The 27,644-nt window shown below is 60.4% G+C and overlaps 1 protein-coding gene across 4 annotated transcripts in view; it reads left to right on the forward strand.

The window, feature by feature from the left end:
• The first annotated feature begins 3,347 nt into the window (after positions 1 to 3,347).
• MEGF6 (multiple EGF like domains 6) overlaps positions 3,348 to 27,644 on the forward strand; it is a 104,488-nt gene continuing 80,191 nt past the window's right edge. For 2 of the 4 annotated variants that reach the window (XM_069544858.1, XM_069544861.1), the window contains exons 1-4: positions 3,348 to 3,812; positions 7,613 to 7,747; positions 12,527 to 12,636; positions 24,037 to 24,141. In XM_069544858.1, coding sequence (XP_069400959.1) covers positions 3,697 to 3,812; positions 7,613 to 7,747; positions 12,527 to 12,636; positions 24,037 to 24,141 — 466 coding nt within the window. In that variant the 5' untranslated portion in view covers positions 3,348 to 3,696. Of the gene's footprint in view, positions 3,813 to 7,284; positions 7,369 to 7,612; positions 7,748 to 12,526; positions 12,637 to 24,036; positions 24,142 to 27,644 lie in introns of those variants that run through there. The other 2 variants (XM_069544859.1, XM_069544860.1) reach the window with 2 other exon arrangements.

Raw genomic sequence — 27,644 nt, forward strand, 5'->3', positions numbered from 1 at the left:
GCAAAAGTAGGAAGTCAAGAGATACCTGGAAAAACAGGCAAATTTGGCCTTGGAGTACAAATTGAAGCATGGCAAAGTCTAACAGAGTTTTGTCAAGAGAACAGGCTGATCAACAGAGGGTCAGCAAACACCCTCTTCTGACCACACAAGAGACCACTCTACACATGGCCATCACCAATTGACCACTAATGAAATGAAATTGATTATATTCTTTGTAGCTGAAGATGGAGAAGCTCTATATAGTCAGCAAATACAAGACCAGGAGCTGACTGTGGCTCAGATCATGAGCTCCTTATTGCAAAATTCAGGTTTAAATTGAAGAAAGTAGGGAAAATCACTAGACCATTCAGGTATGACCTAAATCAAATCCCTTATGATTATACAGTGGAGGTGATAAATAGATTCAAAGGATTATATTTTGTAGGCTGAGTGCCTGAAGAACTATGTACGGAGGTTCATACCATTGTACAGGAGGTGGTGACTAAAACCATCCCCAAGAAAAAGAAATGCAAAAAGGCAAAGTGGTTGTCTGGGGAGCCCTTACAAATAGCTGAGAAAAGAAGGGATGTGAAAGACAAAGGAGAAAGGGAAAGATACACTCAACTGAATGCAGAATTCCAGAAAATAGCAAGGAGAGATAAGAAAGCCTTCTTGCATGCCAAGGTGACATTAACAAAGAAAACTGTATTCCTGATCTTCCCCAACTCAGTGCCTATCTCTAGGCACTGGGGAAATAGTGGGGCAGACTGTAGGCTTGGGGACACACACTCAGAAACCTACATTGTCTGGAAGCATAACTGACCACCTCAAGACTGAAACTACAGACCAGGAAAATGTTTGCCATGTCCCATAAACTGTCACTTTATCATGAAAATGGGCAAAGATGGAAAATTCTTAGGGAATATTTATTGCATTCTAATTAGATGGATTACTAAAAAAAGTTGTTTGAGTCCATTTATGAAAGTGTACTAAACACATATGTGGGCTTCAGTGGTAAAGAATCTGCCTACCAGTGCAGGAGACACGAGTTTGATCCCTGGGTCAGGAAGATCCCCTGGAGAAGGAAATGGCAACCCACTCCAGTATTCTTGCCTGGGGAATCCCATGGACAGTGGAGTCTGGCAGGCTGTAGTCCATGAGGCACAAGAGTCGGACATGACTTGGCAACTAAACAACAACAATGGACACATATGTACTATTTAATCCAGTTCAGTTCTTTCCTTACAGAAGGACCCATCTTATTTGTTTTAGGGCCCATCACACTTGGGGACCCCCCTGTCAGCAGCCTCCATTTTAACCCACAGGACCCAGCCAGATTCTTTCCTCCCTCCTCTGAGGAGCCGGAGAATGTTCTGAAAGGATGCAGACCCCTCAGCTTATGTTGAGAGGGCTGGGGTGGGGTCCCTCAAGGAGCTGGTAAACAGTTGAAGCTGCTCACTCACTCATTTCAGTGCACACTTATCCAGCTGTTTCATGCCAAGTGCAGCTCTGGAGGGGAAGGGGGTCAGGTCTTTGAAGGTAGGCAGCAGGTGGGCCATCAGGAAACTCTCTGGTGGAGGGACTCGAACCCCAGGGAGGGCCTCACATTCACTTTGGAACTCAAGGGCTCTCTTAGGGTAGGTTCGCAAGATACCAGGTGTCAGGGAGCCCAGAAAGAGCATGAGCCCTAGGGTGGACCAGTCCTGCCACTGGGATGCCAGTGGGGGGCGGGGGGTGAGGTTGAGCGGAGGGCACACAGGATCATGTCTGGGGTATCACCAAGCAGGGGTGCTGACCTGTGTTTGGGGTTTCAGAAGATCGTGAAATCACCCTGCTGTGGACTGAACTGTTTTTTTGTTCAGTCGCTCAATCATGTCCAGCTCTTTCTGACACCATGGACTGCAGCATGCCAGGCTTCCCTGCCCTTCACCATCTCCTGGAGCTTGCTCAAACTGATGTCCATTGAGTTGTTGATGCCATCCATCCATCTCATCCTTTTTCGTCCCCTTTTTCTCCTGCCCTCAATGTTTCCCGGCATCGGAGTCTTTTCAAATGAGTCCGCTCTTCCCATCAGGTGGCCAAAGTATTGGAGCTTCAGCCTCAACATCAGCCCTTCCAATGAATATTCAGGGTTGATTTCCTTTACCATTGATTGACCGGTTTGATCTCCTTGCAGTCCAAGGGACTCTCAAGAGTCTTCTCTAACACCACAGTTCAAAAGCATCAATTCTTCAGCGCTCATCCTTCTTTATGGTCCAGCTCTCACATCGATACATGACTACTGGTAAAACCATAGCTTTGACCACATGGACCTCTCTAAGCAAAGTAATGTCTCTGCTTATCCATAGGTTGAAGCCCTACTCCTCAATGGAATGTATATGGAGCCCAGCATTTAAGGAGGTGAAAGTGAAAGTCCCTCAGTCGTGTCCGACTCTTTGAGACCCCATTGACTATATAGTCCATGGAACTCTCCAGGCCAGAATACTAGAGTAGGTAGCCTTTCCTTTCAGGGGGTCTTCCCAACCCAGGGATGCAGCCCAGGTCTTCTGTATTGCAGGAGGATTCTTTATGAGCTGAGCCACCAGGGAAGCCCAAGGAGGGTGACTATACTTAAATGAGGTTATGGGGTGAGGCTCTGGTCCCAAGTGTCTGGCTTCTTCTAAGAAGCAGACACCAGAGCTGCTGTCTCTCTCACCCCTTTGCCCCCCAGGCAAGCTCACACCAGGAGGCAGTCTCTGCAGGTCAGAAAGAGGGCCTCCCCAGGAACCCAAGAGTCAGCATCTTGACCTTGGGAGTCCAGTGTCCACAAAGAGATAAATCACTGTCTGTGATGACCCAGACACCCTGAGGGGCCACTGGACTGGCCGGACTTCTCTCTACTCTCCGAGATCTGGTGGTTTTCTTAGATGTACAGGTTTAGTGACGGTCCCAGAGACAGTTCGCCCTGTCCAGTTCCAGGATCTGCAGTTTATTAGGGGCGACTTGGGCGTGCTGGCTGCTTCCGCTCTGACCTTAGTTTCCCTGTTTGTGCAGCAGGGTGGCAGCGGGACCGGCCGACAGAGACTCACCTCCCCCAGGATAACGGGGGCTGGGGCCCGGCGTCCTGGAGGACTGCCTTTCTAGGGTTGAGGGGCGAGATCTTTGCTGCTCCACCCCTTGGTCTCCCGAGTCGCACGGAACCTGAGACTTCCAGCCGGAGAGGAGTGGGAAGCGCGAGTGGGCAGCGGGGGTTGTGGGCGGGGCTGTGGGCGAGGAAGGCGGGGGTGGGGCGGAGCGTCTGGGCGGGGATGGGCTGTGGGCCGGGGTCCGGGCCCGGCGGTGTGCCGGGGGCGGGACGAGGCCGGGTAGGAGGGATCGGGTATATCTGGGCGGTGGGCGGAGTCGGGGCTGGGGTCGGAGCAGGGGGCGTGGCGGAGGTGGGCCGCGTCTCCCTCGCCCGGCTTGGCGTGCACTGGGCTCCCCGCGCCGGGGCGGGTGTGTGGCTGGACGCATTCAGGCGCACAGGACTCCGCGTTGCCATCCAGCGCGGGCTCGAAACCGGGGCCCTGCCCACCTGCGGCGACCTCGCGCTCGGCGGGACCGGGCGCGGCACCTGTGGCTGCGCCCGCCGGGTCCCCCGGGCCATGGCGCACGTGGAGGAGGCGGCTCCAAGCGCCCGCCTGGGCGGCCTGTGAGCGCGGGACCGTAGGAGGGACCCGCCGCGGCGCCGCGTGCACTATGCCTTTCCTTCCGGAGGCGGGGGCGGCGGGGCGCGCCGTAGCCCTGGCCCTGGTGCTGCTGCTCCCCGCAATGCCCACGGGCGCTGGCGCCCTGCTCCGCCTGCAACCCGGCATGTGAGTAGCCGAGGCGGGCGCGGGAGGCGGGAAGGACGTCCGGAGACCCCAAGTCTTGGGCGGCTTTTCCCCCGGGCCCCTAAGAACTGAGTTCTCTTTGCCTTAACTGGAGAGGGGGAGGTTAAGAGACAAGGGTCGGGGGTTGGGTCGGGGGGAGCTTCCCTGGTAGGGCCACCCGGCCTCTCCCCTTCCCCTTCCTCGTCTGCCTGAACTCTGACTGCGGGTTTGCACGTTGGGAGGAATCGGCGCCCCGCGAGGTGAGGGAGTCCGGGCAGGTCTGGCCGGGCGGCTTGGAGAAGGCTGAGAGGAAGCAGCCCGAGCCCACTTCCTTCCAGAGCCTGGCTCCTGGGGCCGGGGTCCTGTGCCCAGACAGGGGGCCGCTTGGGCTTGATTTCTGTGTTAAATACGCGGGCTTTGGGGCTGGGAGACAGGAGAAGGAATTCAGTTACAGAATGGGCAGGAAGAGAGGGTCAGGGAGCCAGCCGAGATGAATTTAATTTTGAAAGATGATTCCCCAGCGGGCCGTTTAGCGGTCTCTTTTAAACAGCAAATCGATCCTTGTGTTGGCCTCAGAGGAAAACTGGTGCGAAGTGAGCGGGTCTGGAGGAGGAGGGTGGGGGGGAGGGCCTGCTGGCGCCCCCGCGCTCCCGCAGGGTATTGGGCCTGGGGCCCTCGGAGCTTGGAAAGGCTGCTGAGCGGCTGCGGGGCGGGGAGGGGGGGCGCTGCGAGGGGCCTTGGCGGGGGCTTCCTGTGCTGGGCTCCGCCAGCCCTGAGGGCTGGGTGCACCTGGCTGTACCGACGGAAAGGACAGGCTTCCAGCCAGAGCTGGGGAGGGGGCAAGTCCATGACCCCAGGCCCCCCGGGGTCTTGCTTTACTCCAAGAAAGAAGATTTCTCTGTGGCCTTTTAAAGGACCAGATCTGGGGCTTGAGCCCCGACTCCACACGTGACTTCTCCCCCAACATCACTCTTTGCTGTGACCCCAGGGAGTTTAGTTTATCCAGGGGAAGCGGTGGCCTCAGAGGGATTAACATGGGGCCATTAGGCCGTTCAGCCTGCCTGTTCTTCACATGGTTGGCCCAGGCTCCCCAGAATCCCTGGGTGCTGGTCAGGGTGGATGCTGAACAGAGGACTCTGCTCTTAAGAGGGGCTTCTGCCCCAGTGGGCTGGTGGGGACCACTGGTTGCCCTTCCCCAGCCCCGGGGAGTAAGCCTGTCCTTTGAGGTGTGCCCATTTAGCCAGGGCTCACTCAGCCCTGGGAGGGCTTTCTCCCAGTGGGCAGAGGACTGCAGGAGAGTTCAGACTTCCTCGGGCCCACTTTTCCCAAAGCCTCATCCCTGCCCCTCACCTCTGCTCTTCAGACCCTTCAAGGCCTTGCCTACCAGTTCTCCTCCTGGGGATCCTCCCAACTGTGTGTGGGGGGGGTGGCTGCCCTCTGGGGCCTGTGCCCATGTTTCTTGTCCTGGGGCGCAGTCACTCCACTCTCAGATGCCCCCTGTCATGTTGAGTTCCTTGCTGCCTGGGAGCAGACCTTCCCAGTCATGTCTGTAAGCACCTGCCACCTTCCCAGACCCTCGCTGGGGCCACAGTGGGTGTGCTGGCTGGCTGAATGATTGGGGGTGCTCTTTTGCTAGACTTCTGAGAAACCTTGTGAATGGGCCCATCCTGCAGCTCATTCTGCCCAGAAAGGAGGCAGGAGCCAGTGGGCTCTTGGAGGCCCCAGAATTGGCTTCTTGCTGCCTGCACCTCAAAAGGGGGACCTGGAGAGCAGTGAGGGCCCCAGAAGGTCCTGACCTCTGTGTCAGTTCCTTTCACGGGCAGCTCCACCCTCCCTGGCTGGCTCAACAAACCTGTGGTGGGCCTGTGGGAAGGTGAGGCGGGAGGATGCTCTAAGGGGGGTTCCCACGGACTGGTGGCTCCAGGACCCTGGGGACCTGCAGGGTGATGTGGTTGGTCCTTTGGCTCTTGCTGGCTGACGGGTCCAGATTCCAAACAAACCAACACTTATTTATTTACTTATTTACATCTCCGAAGTGAACCTCTTCTGCTGCTGAAAGATGCTGGCCTTTCTCCCCAGGACCTGGGCTGACTGCTGACAGTGTGCCGGGCTGGTCAAGACAAGCCTGTGGGAGCAGTGTCTGGGCACAGGGAGCTCTGACCTACCTCAGCCCGAGGCTGCAAGGCTCAGAGGAGGCATCTTCCCACAGCCCAGCTTCTCTGGGGCTGGAGTCCTCTGGGCAGCTGTGCTAGGAAAATGTCCAGTACTCCCGAATCAGCTCATTAGACTGACCCCTCCCACCTGGAGAGGGACAGGCCCTCCAAGCTCAAGTCCCCGGTTACAAACGACTTCTAAACCCACTGACCCTGAGCACTGCGTGGCCCCCATTCACTGAGGCTTCCTCCGGCCATTTGAAGGCCCCTGCTCACTGGTCAGGAAGCTTGACAGCTGAACTGTACTTTCAGTGGCCTGTGAGCAGCTCCCAGTCACTGGGCCCTGCCTGTCCGTCTCTCCTGGGGGCAGAGGCCATGCTGGGTGGAAGGAAAAGGCAGGGAAGGGGCACTCCCCTCACCAGCTGCCCCATGCCGGCCAGGCTGTGTGTTTGGTGCTGGGCGTGAGCTTGACATTGTGATTATTTGTCTATTTGTCTGGTGGGAGGACCTTGGTGTCTAAGGGTGGTCTGCCCAGGTCACAGCATCCTTGGGACCTCAAGGCTGGACCTGGGCTCATCCATCCTCAGAGCGCTGAGCATCCCCTTGTGCATACTGCACCCAAGCCAGGAGGCCACTAATAAATAGAGCCTGTAAAAACAGACAGGACAGAGACACTTCTTAGCAACCCAGCCCCCTCCTAGACCCGGGGGTGTGTGCAATCAGGCTTCCTCAGCTGCGTGTGGATGACTGCCTCCCCTGCCCTGTGCCCCGGTTTCGTCCTCACCTCTTCACCCTGGCGTCTAGTTCTTGGGGTCCAGGAACTGCCCACCCCGGAGGGACGAGTCTCACGCCTACCCTCACCTGCAGCTCCAGGAGCCCTGCTCTGCCCCAGGGAGCAGATGGCCCATGCTGGGATGAGCACCGCCCCCTACAAAGCTCTGCTCACTTTGCAGTTGAGGAAGCACCTCCCATCCCCCAGATGGGCAGTGGGTTCGTTTCAAGAGCAGAGGGCCGGAGCACTCCCGCCCGCCCTGCGCCCTGCTCCCCATCGTTGGGAGTCTTTTCTGTGCCTCCTCCCACCTGCCTCTTTGTTTCCCCCTCCGCCCTCCTCCCTCCGCCCTCCTCCCTCCGCCCCCACTTCCTCCCTCTTTCCAAATGGAAAAGCCAGCTCCGCCTGTGCTTCTGAGGTGCCGGAAACTTCCCAGAGGAGAAAGTCGTTCCAGGCTCGCCCCTCCTCCCTTGAACGGTTTTCAGCACGCAGTAGCCAGGCGGCCTGCCTGCCGGCCTAGGGGACCAGAGTCACGCAGGGGCCTCAGGGGGTGAGGACAGGGGCAGTGGACGGGAGAGTGACCGGAGCAGATGTGCCTGAAGGGCTGCTGTGCCGCCTCATCCTGGTCATCCCGCTGGTCAGCATCCCTCAGCCACGTGGCTGAGGTTTGAGGGGGAGGCTCAGAGGCAGCCCTGTGCATCCTTTTTCTCCTGAATATCCGTGCTCTCGAGGCCAGGCCTGTGCAGGCCCGGGGTGGGCACTGCGCTGGGTGCCCTCACCCGGGGCCTGCCCTCAGGTCTGGACAGCTGGACCCCTGACAGGGAGCATGCAGGGGGGTTGGAGTTGGTGACGGGGGTGCTGACTGTCTGTCTCTATCCCAGGCCCCACGTGTGTGCGGAGCAGGAACTGACCCTGGTGGGCCGCCGCCAGCCCTGTGTGCGGGCCTTCAGCCGCACAGTGCCCGTGTGGAGGCCGGGTTGTGGGCGGCAGGCCTGGTGTGTCAGCCATGAGCGCAGGTACGTGCAGGGGTTCCAAGGACCCATGTAGGGGTGGGGGCTCAGCTCACCCCTGCTGCAGCATGGAGTGCAGGGAGGGGGCAGTGCGGCTGGGGCGAGGCTGTCCTGGTCTCAGGGCACAGGGCCCGCCCCAGTGCCCCACATCTGAGGTCAAGGCCCCTGACACTGCCATTGGGGTGTGGCTACCATGGAGGCTATTCCCAGACTGTACACCCCTGCTCAGCGGCCACCTGGGGCCTGGTGGGTGGGGGCAGACCCCGTGGGGAGGGGCCTGTGAGGAGGAGGAGGGGACCGTGCAGGGAGAGGTGCTGGCCATCCATGCAGAAGGGCGAAAGCGGGGCGCTCAGCCTGCTGAGGTCCCGCCTACAGGCAGCTGCTGCCTGCCCCCGAGCCGGTGTGAAACCTCTATTGCTCAAGATTTTATTTCAAAATCAAGCGGAGGGAGTGCCTTTGCCTACCTCTCCTCTTCTGGCAGGTTCTGGAATCTGCCTGATTGCAGAGCTGGGTGGGGCGGGGTGAGGAGGGCCTTCTGCCCCTCCCTCCTCTGAGGGGGTGTGCCATCCAGCCTCTGGCTAGGTCTTCAGGATGTGAACCTGCTGGGTCTGCCCCAGGGAATGGGGGCCGTGACCTTTGTTTTAAATGTTGGCTGTCCCATCACACCTGTACAGTTCTCACTGTGGTTCTCAGCTGGGGGTGGTTCATCTCCCTCCCCGGGCCTTCACAGCATCTGGAGGGTGTGGGTTGTGGAAGTTGAGCAGGGAGGATGGGGCAGGTGGACAGCCCCTCTACCACGACGGTCCTGCCCCAGGGTCAGGAGGGCTAAGGCTGGGCCCTGCAAAGGGGCCTGTCGTTTCCTCAGAGACGTGCATTTCTTTGCCCTGGCCCCACGTGTGTGTGTGTAGGTGTGTTTGTAAAACAGGAATGAAGTCACATCAGCTGCATCCCCACCCCTCATAGCTTTCGGGGAAAGGGTGCTACTTTGGAAGCAGCCAGAAGCCCTGTGGTCCCTGGGCTGGAGGGTGGGTGGGTGGCCGTGCTGGGGGGGCTTCTGTGACTGGCCATTTCTCCAGGCTGTCCTGGGCAGGGCGGGTGCAGGGTTTTCAAGGTGACTGGTGCCTCAGCTTCCTGGCAGGGTGCCTGGGCACTGCTGGGGAACGTCCATCTGCTGGGGGGCTGTGCTGCCTGGCCGTGTGCAGCCCGTGTCAGGGGTCCGTGTTCTGGGTCCTGGTTTCCTGGGAAGGCTCAGGCAGGGCTCTAGATCCCTTCCTTGCACTGCCCAGCCCGGTATCTGGGACCCTACCCCCCGAAATCCAGCAGGGCCACCTCCAGGTTCCGAGGGAGCAGTGTGGGCCCCAGCTCTGTGGCGGCCGCTGTCCCATCTGCTTGGCTCCGGGCTGGAGCTGGAGTGCAGGTTCCTCTGTTGGGCTGTCTCACTCCAGGTGAGTGCGACCACCTTCCCACCTCGGTGCCCACGGCGGTCAGTGTCCTGTAGAGTTTCCTGGGGTCAGTGCCGAGGGTATGTGGGCGTCTCAGCCTTGTTTCGACTCTGGAGGGCTCCCTGCCTTGTTAGTGTGTTTTGTTCCCTCCCACGATGCTCATGGCCAAGGCCTTCACGCCAGCTGTGGGAGGTTTCCCAAATGCATCGTCCAGCTGGCCCTCCCGTGGCCGTGCAGGCTGTGGCTAGTGTGTTTAGGTGTGTTTGTAAAACAGGAATGGGGTGACATCAGCTGCAACCCACCCCCTATAGCTTTCGGGGAAAGGGCACCACTTTGGAAGCAGCCAGAAGCCCTGTGGTCCCTGGGCTGGAGTGTGGGTGGGTGGCCGTGGGGACGGGACAAAGAGATGCACATCTCTGAGGAAACGACAGGCCCCTTCGCTCTCAGGGCCCAGCCTCAGCCCTCCTGACCCTGGGACAGGACCGTCGTGGTAGAGGGGCTGTCCACCTGCCCCATCCTCCCAGTTCAACTTCCACAACCCACACTCTCCAGACGCTGTGAAGGCCCGGGGAGGGAGATGAACCACCCCCAGCTGAGAACCACAGTGAGGACTGTACAGGTGTGATGGGACAGCCAACATTTAAAACAAAGGTCACAGCCCCCACTCCCTGGGGCAGACCCAGCAGGTTCACGTCCTGAAGGCCTAGCCAGAGGCTGAATGGCACACCCCCTCAGAGGAGAGAGGGGCGGAAGGCCCTCCTCACCCCGCCCCACCCAGCTCTGCAAGTGTTGAGGAGGCTCCTGCGGCTGGCCCACTCCTATAAGACCCCACAGAGGCTCCAGCTTTATCGTGTTGAGCTCCCAGCCCTCCCTCCCCCTCTGCCGGACCAGCGTCCAGCCCTCCTTGGTCCACTCTTACGCGACCAGCCGCGGGCCAGGCCGCACGTGTGGCAGCTCTGTGGCGGCTGCTGTTTCTCCTGCAGCCGCAGTGGCGGCTGCGTCTGATCCCTGGGCTGGTGGGCTTGCTGCATGGCCTTGGTGGGGCTGGGTGGGGTGGCGCGGGCCTGCATCCCGGCCCCAAGCAGGCGAGGCTGTGACGCCGCCTGAGGGGCTGGACGAGGGGTCTTGCTCGTGTCCCCCCAGTGAGCATTTCCCCAACAAACCCAACACAGGCTGCCCCAGGGTTGGGGAGCTCGGGCTGCGTGCCCCCCACGGGCACGAAGGAACAGGTGAGGAGGGAGAGGATGCTCGAGCATGAAGCTTCCACGTGAGCCCCCACCAGGCCCCTCCCCTACCCCAGTGTGCTGGGTCCTGGGCTTCTCAGGGGCCACACAGAGTGAGGGGTGGGCATCAGCCTGGTAGCCGCACCCCCTGTCCACCCTGGCCTTGCGAAGACTGGCTCCTGGCAGTGGCGGGGGCCCATGTGACTGTCCCACGTGAGGTGTCCCATGTGAGCTGCAGCAGGGGCTGCAGTCTGACCTGCTGTCTCCAAGGGTCATTAGCTTTAGGGGAGGGTGGCCGACCAGCCCGGTCACTGGGAGGAGCAGCACGTAGCCCAGGGAGCGGGTAAATATTTACGGCGGAAGGGTCCGTCTGCTTTGCCAGACATTGTCTGCGCCGTGGTAGGCCTCTCTCCAGGCAAGTGGTTTCATGTCCTGCCAAAGTGGCGTTTTGCAGACTCCCCTGAGATGCATGTACACAGTCATGCGCACGTGCTCACGCTTCTGGGAAGCGGCCCTGGTTGGTTTGAGGGGTCCAGGTCCCCTCAGCAACCAGGAGCTTACCGCTACTCCTGAGGGCCAGGAAGAGCAAGCCAGGCAGTGCCAGGGGTGTTGTTTCCCTGACCTGGAGCTGGCAGCCCAAGCCCCCACACCTCCTGATGCCACAAGGGCCCTGGACCCAACCAGGCCAGGCCCTGGGCAGCAGTCCTGCAGATGGCAGCAGGGTGGGGTGCTGTGCCTGGAGGTCGCTCATGCAGGGTAGGCTTGGGGTTGTCCCTTTGCTTTCCTGCCACTCCACTCTCTGTCGTCTGGGCTGGGGGCTGAAGCAGGGAGTTGGAGTGGCTCCCCAGGCAGGTGGGTGGGGTGTGGCAGATCCTTGCTTGGATTGTTAAAGCCCACTCTCTGGAGCAACAAACACAGAGGTCTCCAGATGGGACGCAGGAGTTGGGGTGTGGCTGGAAGGAGGAGCGCTGCAGGTGGAGGACAGTCTGATGGGCTGAGTAGGACCAGGGCACCCCCACCCCGCCCTCCAGCTTCTGCTCCAGGTTCGTGGTTGCAGGGGAGTCCCAGCCTGGGGGAGGTGGACCCTCTTGGACTACTCCCCCAAGCCTGCCCGCTGTGGGGGCTGGCGATACAGAGCAGAGGTTGGGTTGGACTGGCAGAAGGTGGCCCTGAATGGCTGGGCTTCTGGGGACCTGGAGGCGCAGGTGGCCAGGGGCAGCCTGTGGATCTGGGGTAGGGACAGATGAGAGGCCCTTACCCCTTGGGTGGGGCTGGTCTCTCTCTGACGTGGGCACCACCTTCCTGTGGCCACTCCCTGTGCCAGGCCCCAGGCTGGCTGAATCGGCTGCCTGCTTCCAACTCCTGGAAGCAGGACTGTGCCCCTCTCTGCTCAGCCTTTGTGAGGCCATAACAGTCCCATTGGAGCGGGAACCAGCCTTGGACCCAGGGAACCCTGGCCTCTAAAGCACCCTCCTCCAGGAAGGCCTCCCAGCTGTCCCTTCTGACCTCAGTGCTGTGTGCTGAGCACACTTGGGTCCTGCTGCTACCCACAGATGCTTGACCCTCAGTCAGCCTGTCTCCCTGGCTTAGCCCTTAGTGGGGAAGGGGCCGGTCCCTGGGGACTTCCCAGGACCAGCCCACCACCCGGCTCCTTGGTAGACTGGTGGGCTGGGAGCCTGGGGCACGGCTTGCCAGCATTGGGCACCTCGGCCCACTTGGTCATCCCAGGGGCCACTCTTGCTCCTGGGCTGGGCCCTGAATCTGACCCTCAGACCCTTCCAGACTGGCCGCATGATGAGAGCTGTGTGCTGGACACAATGCCTGTCCCGAGGTCGCTCAGAGCTGGGCCCACCATGGGGGTGAGAGGGAAGGGCTGGCGTGTTGCCCTGCTGCTGGTTCCAGGATGGCTGTGCACCCCCAGTTCCCCTCATTTATATGACACGGCCTCAGGAATGCAGACCTTTCGCCTGCCTCTGTGCCCTGACCTGCTCGGCTGTGAACTGGGGATAGTGGGGGAGTCGGTCTGGGAGATGAGGAGAGGTCGGAGCCAGAGGCACCAGATGGAAATGCCTGGAGCCTGGTCCTTCAGCGGTAATGCTTCCCTCTCTCTTCTCTTCTAGAACCATCTACTACACGGGCTACAGGCAGGTGTACTCCACGGAGGCCCAGACGGTGTTCCGGTGCTGCCCGGGGTGGAGCCAGCAGCCAGGGAGCCAGGGCTGCCTCTCCCGTGAGTGCCCCAACTCCCGCTCTCCACACAGAGGCTACATCCTCAGTCAGTCTCCGGGGGGTTGGTCCCGCTGCCACACACGATGAAGCATCTCACGGCTGCGGGAGAGACTTCAGAGCCACTGGCTCAGCCACTCTGCTCCCCAGAGACTGTTCACAGGAGCTGATGGAAGGGGAGGACCAGTGATGCTTCTCTGGCCCGATGCTGCAGGAGCTGCAGAGGGAGAGAGTTGGGACTTGTGGAGGTGCAGAGCTGGAGGGCAGGGGGCCATCTGCGCAGCACCAGGGAGGGGGCCAAGGGTGGCCCCAGGGCCATGTCTGGGTGTCAGTGGGCTCAGACGCCCCTGAGCTTGGTTTGGGGTTGGTGTTATAGAGCGTGAACCCCTTGCCCACCTACCCCGTGTGCCCACGCTGACGCCCTGCTCTCTGGGTCCTTCTGCTGCTCTGTCTGGGGCCTGGGCGAGGAGCTCCAACCCCTTGTGGGCACCCTGGGCCTCAGTCTCCTCTCTGCTGGATAGAATGTCAATCCTGCTTCCCTCAGAGAGAAGGGTCCTGATGGATGCAGGGGGAGGAGCAGCCCCTAGGTGTCTGCACAGGACCACAGACAGCCTGAAACCCCCCTCAGGACCCCACTGAGGGTCCCAGAGGTGGGGCAGGAATTGGGTTCTGATCCTAGCGGGCGGCTGTGAACCTCTGCTTTGTAAATGGAGCAGATGGGGCTGGAGTCCAGCTGCCGAGGGTGTTGGGGGAGGGTTCCTGGTCTGCGGGTGTTGGCACAGGCGAGCCTGCTGGTGAAGCTGGCAGGGTTGGAGGAGGCAGCCGTCCTCCTGAGAGGTTGGCCCACAGGTTGGGCAGCCCCTGAAACAGGGCTGGGGCATCCAGACAGGCTGAGGTTGGGCTGCACCGTGGAGGGTGGCAGGTTCATGGCTCCCCACGGCGTGGGGGTTAACCTCGTGTGGGCGGCTCTGTGTCTGGGGTGGAAACTGAACTTCCCGGGTTGTGTCCCTGCCTGTCCTCTGGCCCCTGGAGGGGGGTCCATAAACAGGGGCCACAGATGCGCTCTGTGGACTCTAGCAGGAAAGGGGGAAAGTAGAGGATGTGGTGATGTTTGTCCAGGAGAGGAAATGAGTAATTCTCTCCAGGAAGGGGCAGGGGGGAGAGGACCAGACGCACCTTGGGGGGATGATGCGGGGGCAGGTGGTGCTGGCCAGCGGCCCCTGGAGTGTGGGGAGCATCCAGCTCTGATGGCCCTCCTCTCCGTGGCTGTCTGATCACAATAGTGACCTGTGTGGAAGGGGAAGTGGGGTCTAGGTCTATCCCCTGGGTTTATGGGAAGGGACGTGGGTGCATCACCACGTGGCTGGCCTGGGGTGAAGACTTCTGGGCAGGGTAGGGGCAGGGGTAGGGGCAGGGGAAGGTTTGCACAGCAGTGTCCCACAATTGTCATCCACTGTGCACCCCTGATCTGGAGCCCGGTGACCCTCAGTGTCACCTGTGTCTTGGAGTGACCATCCCAGCATTGGGTGGGGGGAGTGGGAGGGCCCAAGGGCCGTCCAGACCCCTGGAGGCCCACTGTGGAGACGGTCCAGTGCTGGCTGTTCAGGAACAGGGGGCCAGCATCGGGCTGAGTCCACAGCACCAGGAGCTGCTAGTCTCAGCTCCAGCCTGGCGGGCCCAGCCTGTGGTTCTGCCTGTGCCCGCAGCCAGGATGCTCGAAGTGGCCCTGCCCTGGCTGGCTGTCTGGCAAGAGGAAGATGCAGCCACACCACTTGGGAATTAGGGGTTGCTGAACCAGCTCAGGACTAAGGGGCCTACCTTAGGGGCTTCTCAGTGCAGGGACGGGTCTCAGCGGGGACCCTCCCAGGGCAGCCTGGGCAGTGCCTCTGGCTGGGGGCAGGGCTGAGGTGGTGGGGAGGTGGGACGCATCTCGGTGGCTGGGTCAGGCCCTGGAGGTCCAGGTTTTCATGTCAGCTGGCAGACACAGGACAGGGTCCCCACGTGTATCTTGAACTTGAGGCTCTCGCTTTCTTGGTTAATTTTTAAGAATTCATTTTTAGGGTGGGATTTATTTATTTATGTACCTGGCTTGTATCTGTTTGCTTTAATTATCTGGGAAAAGCCATGTGATCTGACCTCTTGGGACACTCACTTGTCCCCCCGGCGTCTGGGTGGCCAACATGTGAAGGAGCAGGGAGAGAGCTGGGATCCTGCCCCCAGCACCAGCTCATTGGTACACTCATTCATTTTTTTAAATCCATTCACTCGTTCAGTTTGTGCTCAGCTGATCTGGAGCACTGAAATTTCAGGGGGACTGGGTTAAGGTTACAGACAATACATGCCCGTGGGGGTCTCAGGTCTGTGGGGGACTCAGGTCTGTGGTGAGGCCAGCTGCTGCTGGCAGATGCTGGAGTGACCCTGATGTGTGAGGATGGGCAGACCAGGCCAGCCAGATGGGCACTGGTGTTGTGTGGAGTGACTGGAGCCAGAGCAGGAGGAGGTTGGGTTGGGGGGAGGAGGAACGGGGAGAGGTGGGTGGCCAGGGCCTTTCTTAGCTGCCCCATGCTGTAGCTGAGCCCCTGGGGTCCCTCTGCCTGTAGCTGCTCAGGGCTGGTTTCCCAGCTTCATGGGGCCAGAGCCTTCCCCATGTCCTTTGTGCATTTCACACCCGGGCTCTCATGGGGGCACCTGGGGCAGGTGCAGAATCGAATCAGGCACCCATCTTGGGGTTGGGGGACCCAGGGTCCCTACAGGTGCCAGAGCCCCTAGCCCCCGGGGAAGCCCTGCCTCGGGGGTCAGGTGAGAGTGGGTGGCTGCCTTCGGTCCCCTCTTGGCCATAGGTCAGCAGGCGTTAGGCCAGCAGATGGGGTCAGTGTCGCCTCCGAGGTCCTGCGAGTGGAGGGGCCGGTGATGAGGCAAAGGGCCTTCCCTGCCTGCAGAGGGGCCCCTGGGATCCACTCCTCCGGCTTTGCCCCCCTCTCCCCCTTTCTCCCCATCTATCTGCCCCATTCTTTCCCGACTGTCTCCCCAGTCTAGCCTCCTCAGCACCTTTCCTTGTATCCAGTCTAGGGTCTCTGCAGTTCTGGGGCTCTGAGAAGTGGGCAGGTTGCAGCAGGGCCCTGTGACACTGACTCCTGCTGGCCCTGTCCCCTCCACCAGCCACGGATATGACCTGGAAACTTGGCCGTGTGTGTGATCAGCTCAGGTCCTCATGGTGTTCATGCCGGAGGACAGCAGGAAGCTTCTAATGTTCGGTGGGATTTCTCCAAGACCCGCATGGCAGCAGGTGTGACCTGGAGGTGACTGAAAAGGAGAAGTGCCAGCAGGGGGCTGCCCGATGGCCGGGGCCTTCCCCGATCTGTGGGCCCCTTCCCCGGGGAGGCAGATGGGCTCTGCTGCTGGGGTGCCTGTCCTCTTGTTCAGTGGCCTCTGAACTGCACCTCCATCCTAATCAGATGACAGGTTTTGCTGGCCCCTCCCCATATCTCCACCATGGTCACCCTGGGTCCTGGCCACCCTTACTGAGTGCCCAGGGGAGGCGCCTGGCCTGGAGCAGTTCAACCCCTCAGACCCCTGCGTGCGGACCCTGAAATGGAATGGGTGCCGAGACCATGCTAGGAAGACCACCCGTGGCTCCGTCTCGAGCTCTCTCCATGTGGGCTGGGCTCAGTCCATCAGAGGCTGGAGGACGGGGAAGCAGGGCCCAAGGAGGGGCCAGAGACTGCACCAGCTCTGTGGGTGCCAGGAGCTCTGGGAAGGGATACTGTGGTCCAGGAAGCTCTGAGTCAAGTACAGTTAAGGGGGTTGTTTTTGCAGGACTTCTCAGAGCCTTTAATACAGTAGTGTACCCTGGAGTTTGCTGACACGTGCTGTGCAGTATTTTCAGAATGAATTCTTTCTTTAGAAAGGAAGGGAAAAAAAGGAAGCCGAAAGTCAAAGTAATACAACAGTGTTCCTAGAGCACGTACTGGGGAGTCTGCTAGTGATCCATTCTCGACAGGCATCTGTAGAGGCTGACAGGGCGCCTGGCACTGCTCTCGGGTGTGGGAGGGGCTGCGACCCGCGGCGGCTTCTGGCCCTGTTCTCCTGGAAACTGCATCCCGTGCAGAGGGAGAGGAAGGAAGAAGGAAGTTTCCAAGCTGGCGAGTGGGGATGCTCCAGAGAAAAATGAGGCCAGAGAGGGCCCATGGAAGGGAGGTGCTAACTTAGTGGGCGTCCAGGAGGCCTCTGTGCCCAGGGCGGTGGTGGCCTGTGTGATGTGAGTGCTGGGCCTTACTGGTGCCCAGGGAAGAGCCCCACCACAGAGGGAAGGGCAGGTTCGAGGTGGTGGGAACTGGACAGGGCTGAGCCATTGTCCCCACCCCGGGAGCCCAGCCCTGGGTCTGGATCTGGGCCTGTGGCCTCAGCTCCTTCAGCCAGGGGCACAGGGCAAAGCGTGGTTTGGCACCCCTGTGTCCAGCTCTCGAACTGCCAGGCAGGCCTGTCTTCCCTCTGGCCTCCTCTGTGGTCCCTGGCTGGCTGGGGCTGTAGGGAAGGCGCTGCAGGAAGGCGGCCCTGCGTACGCCCCCACCCCTGAGGTGGGGCTTCCTCAGCTTCCGGTCTCTGACCTTCACTGGTCCTTTCCCGCTCTGGCTGCAGCATGGCAGCCCTGCGCCCACCCCGCGCCCAGTGGGGGAACTTACAGAGCTGGTGCCCCGGGCCTCCTGTCTCTGGTGTGGACCAAGGTATTGGGGGCAGGGCATGTTGTCCTGCTGTGTCCCCCCGCAGCCTGGTCTCTCCGAACCATGCCTCACACCTGAACTGGCCCGGCCCTGTGGCCAACACACGTTCACACACACACTCACATTTGGGCCTGCAGCCCACCCAGAGGAGCTCACCACACAGCCTCACATACCCTCAGGTGTACACACGTTGTGCCTGGGTTTACTCACACGCGTGTGACCTACTCACACGGGCAATCACATCTGTTCACTCAGGTGTGCACCCATGCTCCTGATCGCACGTGTGTGTGCACAGTCACGTGCATGAACTCACACTTCCGTGGGTGCCCAGACACCTACACGCATGCTCTCCTGGGGGCATGATGCAGTGGGGAGCACCGGTGACAAGACACGGAGGTGCCCCTGTCACCAGGGGCCCAGAGCACTCTGTGCGCCCAGGGGAGCTGGGACCAAGTTCAGCTTCTGGAAGGTTCTGGGTGCACGGCCCCTCCCCACCGACTGCCTTCAGAAAGGTGGGCATGGTGGGGGCCAGGAAGGAGGCTGCCCCACCCAGGTGTGCTCTCAGGGCTTCTGCGGCCCAGGGTGGGCCTGGAGGGGGCTGTGGGCTTCGCTGTCATCAGGGTGCCTCAGCCTCTGTGTTGACCAGACACAATGTCCCAAAGTCAGTGTGGCTAGTTTGTGCCAGGCCTGCCTTCATGTGGGGGCTCTGGGAGCTGGGCCTGACCCTGGGTAGAGGGAGTCTGCCCGCCTGTCTTCTGAGATCCCCCTCCCCCGTGTGGTGGGTGCTGTTCTAGGCACAGGACCCTGAGGCACCACCTGGAGGGCATGCCACTCTCTCGGGCACTTGGAGCCTGGGTGCCCAGCACAGAGCTGAGGTGACTCCCTCCCTGCAGCAAGGGTCCTGGTGGGAGAGGTCTGGTGGGGCATGTGATCTGGGCCCCAAGCCCTCAGCCAGCGTCGGGTGGAAGGCTGGCAGGAGCAGAGTCAGAGGGACAAGGCAGGAGGGCTCAGGCCGGCTCTGTCCCCTGGGCTCCCAGGGAAGTGGCCTCCCTTCCTGAACCACTGCCAACTTGAGGTGGGCACTGGTTCCCATGCCTGCCCGCCTACGCACGGCAGCTCTTAATCAGCGGCTGGGGTGAAGCTGAGGAAACGCTGCCCTGCAGCCTGGGCGATAAGACGGGAGACACCCTGCCTGCCCGTGACCTTGAGCTGAGCCGCCCTCCCTGCTAGGGTCTCTGGGATGCAGGCGAGCCCTCACTTGCAGGGCTGGTTTCCAGACCCGCCTTCGGTGACCTTGGCATGTGGGCGGGTGGCTTGGCAGGCTGGACAAAGGTGTCAGTCTGGGTCACCCTTTCCTGCCTGTGGTCACTCAGGTTTCCACTAGCCCCTCTTGGGGCAGAGGGAAGGAGGCTCAGGCTCAGCCAAGCCTAGGTCCAGGGTGGTGGTCGGGGGGCTGAATTTGCAGAAATCAAGCCCTCAGAGAACAGCCAGGTCCCATTTCCAGGGTCAGCCTGTCCTGGGACAGTGAGGCTGGGGCCGCCATGGCCAGTGGAGTTGATGTCTGGCTGGGCCTGGGTGTCCCTGCCTATCCCAGTGAGGGGAAGAGGCTGGCGTCAGGATGCCACAGACGATGCCTGGACGTGGTACCCTTCCCTGTGGACTGTTCTCCCTAAATCTGTCCTCCCGTTCCTGGGCCTGCCCAGGATCCCCCTGGGAACTGGACACCCTAAGGATCCTCCCAGCCTTTGGTGTTAGGAATGTGGGCGAGTCCACCCAGCTTCACCCCAAGGCAAAGGCCTGGTCAACGTCTCTGAGCCTCGGCTCCCTGTCTATAACCTGGTGGGGGTGGTTCCTCCTCTCTGTTCAGATGGTGGCCCTGGGCCTGAGCTGCTGCGGGGCCGTGTGGCTCTTCAGCTCCAGGTGATTGTGTGGGGGCAGCACTCTGACAGTGTGAAGGGTCCATGAAGATATTGCATTTGACACATGGCAGGGAGCTTAGCCCACATTTCCAACCAACAGATGAGTATCAGGGCTGGGACTTAAATGTAGGTCTTCAGAGCCCCAGCTGCCTTGCCCCATGAAGGCATCTGGGTGGGGTGGGGGAAGGCAGCGGGGGTCCAGTGAAGAAGGGCAGCGTCCTCCAGCCTTGGGAGATGCGGCTGCCTGGCAGCTGCAGACCCTGTGGGCACAGTGCTCCCCCCTCCCCAGCTCACCTCCACCTGCTCTTGAGTTTCTCACACTTGTGGGTTCTGACAGTTCCTCCGGAGTCCCTGAGGGTCCTGTGGGTTCAGCCATGCTGACCAGTGACGAGGGTAGGTCCCCAAGCCTACCCCTTGCTGTCACCCTGGCACTCAGTAGGTGCTGATAAAATTCATTAAAAAGTATGGGCTTTCCAGGTGGCAGGCACAATGGTAAAGAATCCACCTGCCAAGCAGGAGATGTGGGTTTGATCCCTGGGTTGGGGCAATCCCCTGGAGGAGGAAATGACAACCCACTCCAGTATTCTTGCCTAGAGCTCCACAGACAGAGGAGCCTGGCAGGCTACAATCCATGGGGTCACAAAGAGTTGAACATGACTTAGTGACTTAAATAGCAATGTTAAGTATAAGGCAGATTTGGTACTTAACAATCTATAAACCGTTTCCAAAGCATCCATCCTTCTTCCATTTAACACCTGTGCATGGCTCCCCTACTGGCTCAGCAGTAAAGAATCCATTTGCAATGCAGGAGACCCAGGTTTGATCGCTGGGTCAGGAAGATCCCCTGGAGGGGGACATGGCAAACCACTCCAGTATTCTTGCCTGGAGAATCCCATGGACAGAGGAGCCTGGGGGACTACAGGCCACAGGGTCACAAAGAGTTGGACATGCACCCTGCCTGCTAGCATTTGAGCTCTGTGAGGGAAGAGTCATCAAATTGCCCACTAGGTGTACCATGTGTTTGTAGTAATAATAGTTTCCTTTGTGTAGCAAATGCTCAGCAAACGCTAGTCCAATAGATGAATCTGTCTGAGCCACTGATGGGCTTCCCAGGCAACGAATCCGTCTGCCGATGCAGGAGACCTGGGTTTGATCCCAGAGTTGGGAAGATCCCCTGGAGAAGGACGTGACAACCCACTCCAGTATACCTGCCTGGAGAATCCCCTGGACAGAGGAGCCTGGTGGGCTACAGTCCATGGGGTCGCAAAGAGTCAGAAATGACTGAGCATGTAGGAGCCGCCACATAGAGCTTTGACATTTTTCTTTTCCACGTGTCCCCTGGGTCTGTTTTCCTACCTGCCTGCTCTTCACACACATGGCTCCTCTTTCTTGTAGAGGAAAGCAAACATCCTGATACGAAGCCTTAGTCTGTGGCTCCCAAGCTCCATTTCCACAGCCATGCTGTGAGTGTTGCCTGTGGTCTTCCTCACCTATGAGGGGTTCTCTTGGGGAGTGTTGAGTGACAGCGGGAGGAGTAGGGGGCTCCCGGAGGTGTCCCTGACCATCACCCACCCAGGGGAGGGATGGGGACCCACAGGTGCTCCACCATGCTGCCCTGTCCCTTTGCTCTGGGTGCCCATCTTGCCACGAGGGGGATGTGCCCAACGCCACCCCATGCCACCCAGAACCCCCGGTCCCAGGCTTCTCTCTGTGGTAACCCTGTCTTTCCAGCATCATACAAGCCTGGGGCCACTAGGAGCACCATTCTTGGTCTGGGTGCCTTGAGCACCTTTGCTTTTAGCTTTGAGCACCTCTGTTGTGCAGCCTTTTCTCTTTTCTGTCTGAGAATGCACTGCCCTAGACATCCCTTTGGATCCTGAGCTCCTGCCTTCCCCCGAGGGCCTCCCCACAAATAACTCTCACGTCTCACTTGGCCTGACATTTATTTGTCTCTTTCCTTTTCATTCAACAAAGTTTATGGAGTGCCTTCTAAGTGTGGGTGTGTCGGTGGCACCAAGGGAGGCGATGGTGCTGGAGGCGGCTTGTGCCCTGATCCCAGGGAGCCCAGGCCTGGGTGGGAGCTTAGCTGTCGCCTTTCTTAAGGGCTGGTACACTGAGAGGTGCAGCGTTGCAAACTTTAGGGCTCTGTGGGCACTGATTTGCCTGGCGGCTTGGGAAGGCTTGGGGCTCCCCTGGTGGCTCAGACATTAAAGCATCTGCCTGCAATGCTGGAGGCCCGGGTTCGATCCCTGGGTCAGGAAGATCCCCTGGAGAAGGAAATGGCAACCTACTCCAGTATTCTTGCCTGCAATATTCCATGGACAGAGGAGCCTGGCGGTCTGCAGTCCACGGGGTCTCAAAGAGTCAGACACAACTGAGTGACTTCACTTTTTTTTCTTTCTTTCTTTCTTTGGGAAGGCTCCCTGCGGAAGGGACCTGTTGTCCAGGCACACAGCTCTCGGGGTCTGATGGGTGGCTAGGGGGCTCTGTGCCAGGTCGATGGGAAAGCCACAGACGGGTTTTCAGCCAGGGGCCCATGATCTGATTCTTGCCATGAAGCAACACGATGGCTGCACCACTGAGAAAGGACGGGGTGAGTGGGACCGGCTGAGAAGACTCCAAGGGGATTCTAGAGGTGGCTTCGTCCAGCCTGACAACAGAGACAAGTGTGGACTCCAGATGCAAGGGAGGTGGAGCCGATGGTCTGGCTTTGGATTGGACCTGGGGCGAGAGTGAGGCCGGCTCCCCATTTCTGGCCTGAGCCCTTGGCTGTGATGCTGTGCACCAGGTCAGGGGAGAGGTGTGGGAGCAGGGAGTGGGGTGCTGTCTCCCCCTGAGCTCTGGAACTGACCATGGAGGTGGGCACAGGCAGGGTGCTGTCCACGAGGGCCCCCAGGCTGGGCATGGAGCTGGCAGAGCCTGCAGAGGTTCCTGGGGTGGGCAGAGTCCCGGGGTGAGCTCCAACCTGGATACTTGGTTCCCCCCTGACTGGAGGGGTGGCCCATCGTGGTGGTTTAAGGCTGAAGGTCTGCAGGACGGTGAAGACTTCTTTAAGATGTGAAAAGTAAACACAGCTGGCTTCCCTTCCTCCACAAAGTCGCCCAGGTCCACAGGTTTGGGGCTCTCAGCAGTGGGAACTCTGGTGCCACATGACCTGGGTTGGCCCCGCGCCCAGACTCACCTGTGTGGGTTCCAGGGTCACCACGTGATTCCTCCTGCTCCCCTGTGGCACTGCCTTGTCCCCCAGCCCCCAACTCCCACCTCCTTTCAGAAATCTGAGGGAGTTTGCCAGGTGTGAGGAGAGCCAGCTGGGACCCCAGCAGGGTGGCTTGAAAGGAGGGGTCCCTCCAGGGCTGGGACAGAAGCCCGGTTATGGGACAGAGGAGGAAGAAGACGCTCCCTGAAAAGACCCGTGTCTCCCTCGGCCAGTCTTCCTGACTCTAAGTCAGAAAGCCCTGGGCTCATCTGTCCTGGGCTGGTTCCTCGTGGACTGGTCCCTCCTCAGCGGCTGTGTGACCTGGGGCCATGTGCCGCACGTCCCTGAGCCCCAGTCTCCTCAACAAGGGCAGCGCCTGGTCCAGGGGATGCTCAGACCCATGTGCCCGGCCGGCGTCCCTACCCTCAGGGTCTCCTGCCCTCCAGCTTCTCTCCCTGCTTGACCTGTTCGTCGTGCTGGGTTCTGGGGTGCCTGGAGAGTGTCCAGGCCACTATTCAGAGTGTCCACTCAGCCAGTGAGCACCCCGACATCTCTGGACTCAGGGCCTGGCTGTTGGTGTTGTGGGGGTGGGGGCAGAGCCCCCCTGCCCTGGCCTTGCCCTCCCCTGTGTGGATGTGGGCGGGGGGTGGCTGCAGAGCCAAGAAAACTCATGCTGAAGCCCCTGGAGGCACCTGGTCCAGCCTGGGGTGGGGTCCTTTCTGTGATGGGGCTGGGACTAGACCTGCCCTTCCATCCAGGGCCCCTGCCTCTTGGGCTGGCCGCTGCCTCCTCCATGCAGTGGCCTGGCACTGGAGGGGGCAGCTCAGTAACCCTAGGCTACCCCCAGGCAGTGGGTTTAGGTGTAAACACAGCTGCCCCCAGGGTGACCGGTTGGGTCCAGCTGGGGCTGGGGTGTGGGGAGAGGGTCTGGGAGCAGGGAGTCTCCTCTGGAGAAGGCAGGGGAGGCCAGCTGCTCTCAGCCCTGACCTGCCTGGACCCTCTCTTCTTGCTATCCCAAGGCCTGGGCGCCCACAGAATTGCACCTCCTCGGGGGTGGAACCAGTCTGGGTATTTCCACCAATGCAATTTTGCAGGGAGGGGGCCTCAGGCAATCTCTCAGCTTCCTTCAACTGTGGGCTGCTCCCCCTGCCCCTCCCACCCTCCTCCCACGACCCCCTCCCCCTCGGCCTCCCCCAGAAAGTGCCCTGGAACTCCATGTCCCACTGAAGTGAGTGGGTTTTTTTTGGTTCACCTAGAGGGGCTTCACTGAACCCAGACCTGGCGGAGATGGCTCAAGCCCTGGTGGAGGAGGAATGGTGTGTGACCCAGGATGGCAGAGCGGAGCCAGTGACCTGCCTGGCTGTGGGACCCTTCCCCAAGGCCACCACATGGTTCCAGGGCTGCAGTGGGGGTGTGGGGAGCTGTCCTGTCTGTCCAGAGGTCTGGGTCCTGTCTAGGCCTGAGGCCGCACCTTGTGGGGAGACTTAGGGACCTTGTGTCCTGGCAGTGGACCAGGGGTGCCCCCAGGCCCCTGCCCCTCCTCACACGCCTTCTCCCTCCCTCCACAGCTGTGTGCAGCTCCGGCCTCTGCTTTAACGGCGGCCACTGCGTGTCCGGCTCAGCCCAGCCGTGCCGCTGTCCCCCTGGCTTCCAGGGTCCTCGCTGTCAGCATGGTGAGTGGTGCCCACTCCAGGTACTCCATGCCGAGGAGTCTCTGATGGTTGGGGGTGGGGGGTCTCTGGTGCCCTGACCCCGCTCCCTGCAGCCCCCTTTCTCATGGATGCCTCTGCCCCATCATCAGAGTCCATCCCGTCCAATAGCACCCTCTGTGGGTGGGGACAGTGGGCATGGAGACAAACAGGCATGAACCAGGGTCCCTGGGTCAGCTGGGAAGCGGCTCGCCCCAGGGGTCCCTGAGCTATACACCCACCTGCCAGGGGCTCTCGTGTCCTTCATGTCGGAAGTTGGGGGACATGGGGTCCTATCCTCACGCCTGCAGACTGGAGCCTGACCCACTGACGATCCGTCCCCTGGCAATGTCCTGTGGGGACACTGTGGGTGTGGATGAGCTTAAAGCAGGTGCTGGGGCGAGGGACAAGGGGAATAGAAATTTTATAAAGAAATACAGATGAGTACATGAAAAGTCGTCCAAAGAACCTGCAGACCTCTTCCTAATTTCTTGGCGTGAGTCTCCCTGGTGGTCTTCTGCTTTGTTTGAGTTACTTACCCAATCGTGTAGCTTGAGGGTCCTGCTGGAACAGGGCATGGAGCTGCAGCCGCTGTCGAAATGCTTGAGATGATTTCCCCTGCTTTGAACTTGCTTCTGCTGAGCAGCTGGGGGCCTCTTCCCCATAGACGCTGGGGCGTACATCCTGTGACGTGCTTTAAGGCTCTGGATGCCAGCAGGCAACCGGAAGGAAACCAGGAAATTATGAGGGACCGGGGCCCCATTTGTAGGGGGGACCCCCGTGCTCTTGCTGTTCCCTGTGCATTCACATGCGTGTGCCCCCAAAGTGGGGCTGAAAGCGGGGGTCTTGGGGAGGTGCTGGTCGAGTTCTGAGCCTGGCACTGGTGCCCGGGGTGCTGGCATCATTGGAAAGAGTCAGCAGGCTCTGACTGCTCATTGAATACCTTCTGTGAGGCAGAAGGTCCTGCTTCCTGGGCTCTGGGTGCTGGAGCGCTGCTGTCCGGCCACGGCATGAGGACCGCTGTCTCCCTTCCAGATGCTAGGGTCCCGGCCGCGTACCCTGGACCATCAGTGCTCCAAGCCTCAGTCAGGCCTCCACGTGGATTTAGAGCCTGAGCACCTCTGTGGGCTGGACAGAGGTGACTCCACCCCACGCTAGTGCAGGCTGGGGTCCAGGCTGGGGTGCAGGGGCTCAGCTGCCAGGCATCACCTCTTCTCAGGGCCTTTCTGATAACCGAGGGTGAGTGTGGAGATGCTGGGCTGTGTGGTCAGGGCAAGAGGGACATCTGGCCTCGAGCTGCTGTGGGGTGGTCCCTGGGAATGGGCTGTGCCTTGACAGTCAGCAGCCCCGGGGTCCCTGCTGCCCAGGGAGGGCAGTGAGGAGGACTGTGCAGTGTGGCCTGTCCTTGGCCTCGTCCTCAGGAAGCAGCCAGGACACCTGCCCCCTGCCCTTGGACCAGGCTTTCTCTAGCCCCCTCCCCTTCTGCCATGCTTTCTGGGGCCACTAGTCCTCCCACCACTCCTGCCCTGATGCTCTTTCCGACGCCAAGCCCTAAACATCACTGACGGGTGCTCCCTTTGTCCTGAGCAGCACCCCCCTTCCTGTGAGACGTGATACTCGGCCTCCTGGGTACCAGAGGGTGCATGGCTTGCAGGGGTGAGGTGGGTGGGGGGCTTGTCATCCAGCAGGCGCTCTGCAGCCAGCTGGGGGCCCCCTAGGGCAGCACCAGCCGCTGGATTCGGAGACCCACACTCGGTGCTCCTGGTGGGGAGGGGCCCGTGATCACAGCCTCACATACTCGCTGGTCTCTTGAGTCTGGGCTCCAGGCTTGGCTTTGCCTCCAGAGCAGCCCTGCTCCCGAGGTCACTTAGGGATGGCCTCTCGGGGTGGGGGCACCTTCCTGTCCCTTCCCACACTCTGCCTGTGTCCCTCCCTTGAGCCCTAGCCTCATCTGCTTCGTGGAAGAGGATCTGGTGTCAGGGAGGTCTGGCTGCTCAGCAGAGCTGGGGCTGGAGCCTGGTCCAGCCCAGTGAGCACCTTGAACCTTCTGGCCACGCCATCTCTGGTCATTGTGCTGGCCCTTGATGGGGGCAGAGCCTTGTTGAGATCTGATTGGGAGGAGAGGGCTGGATCCCCAGGACCCCTCCCTGTCCACCACCCAGGCTGGAGCATCTGTATGGGGAGGGGTGAGGGGGCTGGCCTGTGACAGCCCTTGGCCCTCCAGGGTCGGGGCCCTTCCTGGGAGAATGGCCAGTCGTAGTAGACAAAGCTGTAGGGTCGCCCCTAGGCCTCCTCTTAGGATACCATCTCCTGCAAGAAATGTCTGGTGTGCAGAGCAGGCGTGAGGTCTGGTGTGCAGACCTGGTATTCAGGGTTTGGTATACAGGGCTGAATGTGCAGGGCTGAGTGGGCAGAGCTGGTGTGCAGGGTGGGTGTGCAGAGCTGGGTATGCAGGACTGGGTTGGGTGTGCAGAGCTGTGTGTGCAAAACTAGGTTGGGTGTACAGGGCTGTTGTGCAGACCTGGTGCATGGTGGGTGTGCAGGACTGGGCTGGGTATACAGGGCTGGTGTGCAGGCCTTTGGGCAGGGGTGGTGTGCAGGGCTGGTGTGTGCAGACCTGCTGTGAGGCCTGTGCCCCTGCAGGGCTGCTCCATCCTCTTCCGGTCCATCCACACTGGGTTTGGAGCCGGCAGACCTGAGACCTGGCACTGTTGGGCATGTTACTCACCACCCCCCCAAATATAATTGATTCCAGTTTCAAAAATAAAAGCCATATATTTTTTTGCTTTCTCAAATACTTTCATTTGAACAAAAGAGTAAGGAAGGGAGAAAGGAACCCCTCTGATGGTGGGGAGCAGTGGGAGAGGAAGAGCCCTTCCCCTGCCTGGTGCCCCTCCCCTTACCTTGGGCCTGCCTGCCCACCTCTGCCCGCCGCCCCCTCCCCTCCCTGGAAGACTGGGCAGGAGCCTCAGGAGCACAAAGGGAGCCTGTGCTGGCGGGGCCTGGAGCTGGGGCTGGAGGCTGGGGCAGCACAGGCCCTCGGTGCAGTCCGGCCAAGGACGGCTGTCTGTCCAGGCCAGGCATCTCATCATCTTGATGTGCCTGTGGGCCTCAGGGTAACGTGCCAGACTCCAGCTCCCCTCTCTGTTTGGTGGGGATGGAACAGGGGGATGTTTGTGCAGGTCCCAGGCACCAGTGCAGGGGAGGGGCAGAGTGCCCTGGCAGGGTGGTGGTGGCCTTTTCTCCCCAGAGGTCTGGCCATTGAGAGACCTAATGGGTGATGGGGGTGGGGGGAGGGTGGTGATGGCCCCTTGTCCTGGGGTCCCTGCACACAGGATGCCTGAGCTTCTGTGGGCAAGTGGTGCCCATGTGGCCTCTCCTTTGGGGTAGCCTGAGGTCAGGACACCCCCTAGGACCACAAGCCTCCTTGCCCTGAGGACTGGCACCTTCGGGTACCCTGACCCTAAGTGGGCTCCAAGGATCCTATC

Source organism: Ovis canadensis, chromosome 12, assembly GCF_042477335.2.
Source record: "Ovis canadensis isolate MfBH-ARS-UI-01 breed Bighorn chromosome 12, ARS-UI_OviCan_v2, whole genome shotgun sequence".
Taxonomy (NCBI): Eukaryota; Metazoa; Chordata; class Mammalia; order Artiodactyla; family Bovidae; genus Ovis; species Ovis canadensis.